Source organism: Etheostoma spectabile, chromosome 8 (genome assembly GCF_008692095.1).
Source record: "Etheostoma spectabile isolate EspeVRDwgs_2016 chromosome 8, UIUC_Espe_1.0, whole genome shotgun sequence".
NCBI lineage: Eukaryota > Metazoa > Chordata > Actinopteri > Perciformes > Percidae > Etheostoma > Etheostoma spectabile.
This window is the reverse complement of record NC_045740.1, coordinates 14,475,199-14,481,077: the sequence shown is the minus strand read 5'-3', so window position 1 is coordinate 14,481,077 and position 5,879 is coordinate 14,475,199. Positions and strand designations below refer to the sequence as shown.

The 5,879-nt window shown below is 39.4% G+C and overlaps 1 protein-coding gene across 4 annotated transcripts in view; it reads left to right on the top strand.

Annotated features, from left to right (window-relative positions):
• mfge8b (milk fat globule EGF and factor V/VIII domain containing b) overlaps positions 1-5,879 on the top strand; it is a 34,948-nt gene that overhangs the window by 3,607 nt on the left and 25,462 nt on the right. For all 4 annotated transcript variants that reach the window (XM_032523362.1, XM_032523359.1, XM_032523363.1 and 1 more), the window contains exons 2-3: positions 4,709-4,831; positions 5,152-5,283. In XM_032523362.1, coding sequence (XP_032379253.1) covers positions 4,709-4,831; positions 5,152-5,283 — 255 coding nt within the window. The remainder of the gene's footprint in view (positions 1-4,708; positions 4,832-5,151; positions 5,284-5,879) is intronic.

The following is a 5,879-nucleotide window of genomic DNA, read 5'->3' as shown; positions in this document are numbered from 1 at the left end:
CACTCAGTAGTGGCAGATGAGCACTCCACAGGTCTCAATCCTTCTTATTATCCTTCCACACATCCTTAACAGTTTTAACAAGGGCTGGACATTAGAGTGTGACGCAGGCCTCTTCTTCTCTTTCTGGAACACTGAGTTCCCACACTTGCCTGCCAGCCTGTACACTCCAGCATGCTAGTGTGTGCGTGACAGAGCAGAGGGCAGAGCCTTTACTGTTTTCAGGCCTCAGGACACATTAGATATGAGCACTGACGTAACCACACACACACCGTATACATACAAACACTGGTTTGAAACACATGCATGGTCTGCATAACCACCAGGTGTAAAGCAGATGACTGTACCTTGACCTTGTACTTTTGACTTAAATTCCTTTTTTAAAGCCGTCTTAAACTCTCTTGGGTGCATTGCTACTGATACTATTCCTTGTCATCTTTGATAACTCAAGAGTAATTCAGATGAAATGAGATTTTGGCCCATGGCGGTGCACTCTGTATTTTCCTAACGCGGTAAAATGGCATGCCCTCTCTAAAACACTGCAACCCCCAGAAATGATTTTAATACCAAACAGATCAAGGCTCGCCTACTGACTTATTTCAAGCCTATTTTTATCCAAGTGCTATTTTATCACCGTAACCAGTCACTGTTTCTCTAATGATGGCTGCAGTAACTGTCCTCAAAGAGTCCGCCCCCACCCTTTTGTCCTGAAATGACTCCCTTGTCTTCATCCTGAGTCATTGCGCAGAGCTCTTGAATGACTTCCTAAAAACGTTTTTACCAAACAGTCCTTTACTCTTTTGTTGTGATGTCTGTTTAGCCCTATAAAATGGTTAGGTTTCCTTGTTGTCTATTCACCTGGGCTCTGATATGAGGGCCAAATGTTGACTTAGACCTTTGGTTGATCCTTTCAGTAGCAGCCAATTTGACTTGTTCTTCTCTGAAGCTCCTACAAGAAACCTGCACGTGCAGGAAACGTATGTTGTTTTTTTTTGTTTTTTTTTGTGCTGCTGCTCATTTGTTTCCCGGGAGTAAACACAAGGCATGCCATGGTCACTCATGCCAGACCCAGCCCCCTGAAGCAAAATGCCGGCACTCGCTGTAGTCATTCTACGAGACTGAGAGCTTTTTTGCCAAGTTGCACAGAGGCAAAAATAGTTCAACAATAAGGTTAATACAAGCTCGCTTAATTGGCTGTATGCAAGTAGTTAACAGATACTAATAACGAAACACCCAGCTTTAGTGTAATAACTTACTTACTTTTAGGATTATTTGGTATCTTTTGATTTGTTTAACAAATATTGCTACATGTGCTGATATGATGGTTGGACATCAGCTGTGTACTTATATCTGAGGCTCAAGCTTTTGCAGGATCACATACACCTTCTTTTTAGCAGTTTTCATTGGGGACTAATTTATTATGTTATTCTGGCTCTGTGCTTTTTTGTCTGGTATTTAACCTCATTCTTGGGCTTAGGCGTCATGGGAAAGGCACAGACCATGACTCATAAGGAGTGAGAAAAGCACAATGCCCTTTGGAAATGGCTTGTCCTGCCAAACATAACTTTACATACCTTTCTAATCTGTCACTGTGGTGAGGACAAAGTGGGGCACCATGTTGGGTACTTTTAAGCACTGTTGTCATTTTGACAAATGTATGAAATGTTTTTTACAGCATTGTTAAATTCTGCAAAATAGATGGGTTTATGTTGTCAGATGACTCATTGCTTTCTTTATTAGTTATCGCAGTTCATATATTGGCAAGTTTACATCATGAAAACAACTGAACTCACCTATGTTTACAGAGTCCACACCCTCATATACTAAAATATTTAGCATTAACATGCTATGCCTATTTTTCTATGGTGGTTGTTATAATAAAGGAGTCACTACTTCAGCAACAACCTTCTTCAGGCACGTGGGTTACTACAGACTGGACAAGCACTTTGGTGCCAATACTAGATGTATTTTTGGATAACTGATTAATTAACCTTTTTTATAGGCAACTGCAGCAGCTCAAATGATAGATTTGCTCAAATAACACACAAGCCTTTCACATTAACAGCTTGTAGTATCTGGCCATGCAGATGTTTTCTTTGTCCAGGTTATTAGAAATGTGAGATCTGTTGACTGTTGACAAAAATAGAGACACATTGACTCTGGAGAGAGATGTGAGAGAGATAATTTTGAAAATGTAACTTTTCAATGCCGGGAGAATCACAAAAATGAAAATCCACTCACCTGCACTATAGGCAGAAATGTTTGAGAGGAAGATCTCAAAACCTGAGAACATAAACCAAAATTCTCTGGAAATGTATTATTTTTTTATCCTTTAAACTGTGGTGTGTGTGTGTCAGTTTGAGTAGTCTTTGTTCTGTACTGGTTTCTCAATAAACTAAACTGAAACCACAGCCACGATTGATCTCATACCATAAACTCCTGCGTATCTGAATCTGTATTCTTCTGTCTGCTGAAGATAATGGGGAAATAACAAGTCTCTGGTTTCCTTTTGAAACAGCAGTTTACAGTTGATGCAGGGTGGAACAGAACTGCATTCTGTCTTTAATTGGTTGAATTCAAGTTCGTTTTGTTTTGAGTGTGTCATGACCCAATGTGCAATGCAAAACCTGTTGAAATCCCATAGTTTTTCAAATATGGTATGAAATATACACTATTTTTTTCATTCCCGTGTAATTTTATTGAAGTGGTTTTTACAGACAGTGGCATCACTGGGGATTTTGAAGGAGGCTCTGGTGGTTTGACCACTGTCTCTTGGCTGACCACCTTGACTAATGCATCACTAATTTCATTTCCTCAAAAAACATCCTGGCTAAAACACCCTTCAGACCACAAGCAATGCTTATAGAGACAGTTAAATGAAGTAGGGTGTCTCTCTTATTTCCTATTCCTTCATTGTATTAACTTCATAAGTCAGCAGTCAAATATTCTCAGGTCATTTATTCACCATTGTTATTTCTCAGCTTTAAAAGGGTTTCCTGAAGTGAGCTATCTGCCAGTGTAGGAAGGGAGGCTGTGTTCCTTCCAAAGATAAACAGGCAGCAGCTTTTGGATAACTATGTGATGGCGGTGCCAGCCGAGGTTGTTGTGCAACAGTCCCACGAGATACCCAGCGCTTGAAGGCCATGACACTGGATACACCACTGATAACACTGGACATCCATGGGAAGTGCACTTCACTGGATAAACAGCCAAACAGGATGCTGGCAAAGTGTATCCCTTTCATTTGTCATTCTCCCTTCTCTCTCAGTGGCCATGGTATGCTCATTTGTAATATAGTTGATTTTTTTCAATCCTTTCTCTAAAGACCAGCTAGTTAGTCTTTTCACAATGCACCGAGGAAGCTTCTCAGAGTGCTCTCATCCTTGACTGTTTTAAAGAACAGGAAATGTGTTTGTATTTTGGGGTTAGAAAGATGGAGAGGACACAGCGATGCACAGAATGTTAGAAGTCCTTTCAAAATAACATTTTCAGCCATGGCCTTGTGGCCCCTGTGAATTATACTGTCAGCAAAATAAAACGCCACTTTTCTTTTCTGTAGAAGTCTAAAAAAACTATTTATCTACTCCCACACGTCTACTTAGTTTGAGGTGGAAAGAGGTACCCTGCTGCAACACAAAACGGGGCCTTTACAGCCTCTATGGCAGACACTGTGGTACTTAAACCACCAATTTCACACTTGGGCTGTCCAACCTCAATTTCCTTAACAAGTATCTGAATGATAAATGTTAACTTGGAAAAGCCTTCCCTGTATTCATGGCGGTCAAAGTCTCGCAGTTATTCACCTCCTCCATATTCTAAGTGCCAAAACAGGATATCATTACATCTTTGACTTCCAAAATGCTATGTGCTGTATCTATATTGAGAAAAATGTAATTACTTTGTGTGTGTGTGTGTGTGTGTGTGTGTGTTAGATTTTATTTCAGTGTAATCTTGTTAGGAACTAGGCTGCCTCACTCCTGTATCATAGGCTACTAAAGTTCAAATTTTTCCCATTCATTATTTTATAATCAACATTGTCATAGTTTCCAAAGGGCAGACATCTCCTTTTGGATTAAAACTCTTTCACTGTAAATCATAGCTCATTTGGTCTAATGAGCTTTTGACAACCACCACATACCACTACTACCTCTTTATTGCTGTTTTCCGATTTCCCTCGTGCCGAGAGATCTGCTGGATTGTCAGGCTCAGGCCCGGCAGCAGTGATGCTGATGGAAGCATCCAGTGTTTGTCTTGTTTTCACAGTGTCATGATGGCTTACTCAGCTGTTCAGACCATCACTTCCAACCTGCAACAGCCGATTTATTCAGTAGCACAACAAGAGAATAGAGTGGAAAATCTAATAATGGAAGAATGCATGGTTATCTGATGCTCTCTCAGAACACATTTAAATCTTTCTTATTGAAAGCTTAAACTGGTATGAATATAAATCGTTTTCAGTTTTGATTTATCAGTAGCCATAATCGTTACTAACTCTTTAAATCTAACAAACATCAGTCAGCTGTCTTTGATTTAGTTAGGGAAATATGACTATGGGTGAGGATGACACAATAATAATACTTTGTGTTTGTGAGGTTTTGGGAATCGAAAACAAGCCTTATTTTCTACAAGAACAATTTATTTTAACTTGACGCAATATAACTTTTGTTCTTTCTTTTTTTTGTTAATTCTGTTTTATGTTTTGTCTCTCCAGGTGATTACTGTGAGGTGAATGTGTGCGCTAATGGTGGAACCTGTGTGACCGGGGCAGGGGCTCCATTCATCTGTATCTGCCCTGATGGCTTCTCTGGAGAAACCTGCAATGAGACTGAGACTGGTAAGTGATGCCTCTGAGGTCGAAATTAGAGTTTTTTTTTTTTTTCCTCAGTTTGCTGGTTAGACAATGACAATCTACACAATGCAATTCTTTATTTGTGCTGAGTATGATCTGGTTAGAAAATGTGTAACTTGTAGCAGCTCTAAAGTTAAATAGTTATTTTAAATGAGAACAGAAACAAAGGCTGACCTAAGAGATTATTGCATTTTCTAAACTGTACGTAGATCAACCCTATCCGTTACCTGATTCCAATTCATGCAAACAACCTATTTTAAACTTGGCTCTAATTCCTCTTGTGTATCTTTGTCCGTATCCAATAGGGCCCTGCAACCCCAACCCATGCAAAAATGATGCCATCTGCGAGGTGACAGGCCAGTCCCGCCGCGGTGACGTCTTCAGCGAGTATGTCTGCAAGTGCCAGCAAGGCTTTGATGGAGTCCACTGCCAGAACAGTAAGTCTGTGCTCTCTCTTGAATCATTTTATCAGGATTATATTCAATAGCTATGAATGTTTCCTGTGGAGCTATGTTGTAAAAGTGAGATTGGGGTTAACTGTAATTCTGATGCAACTGAATATCAGTCCTAATGTGTCATATTTGGATATTTATATCATGATCCCTGGGCAGTTGTTCTGTTTTTTTTTATGTGTAAGTATTTTCGTTGTGGCCAGAATAAAAATGTTCAGTGTATTTAAATAAATAGATGAAAAGGCTGACTATGAAGGATGAGAAGGAATCTCAGAACAGCAAAATGTCAAGCTCAGTGGGCTTATTTTAGATGCCATTTTATATCAACAAAACCTTTCTTGGCTTTATTTCTCTTCCTAAAAATGTAATTTAGATTGTTAGTGGTGCTATTTAACATTATCAATTTTATTTTGTAGCAAATATTAATCTTAATCCTTAGTCTTGATCATTCTCATCACTGCAGGACATCCTTACTACTTTCAGCTACAGCACACCATATTAAAGGTCTCAGTATCCCTCTTTGACAGACTCCAGATATACAATCCTGTACAATTAATTTGCAAGTCTAATGAGGTCCCTTT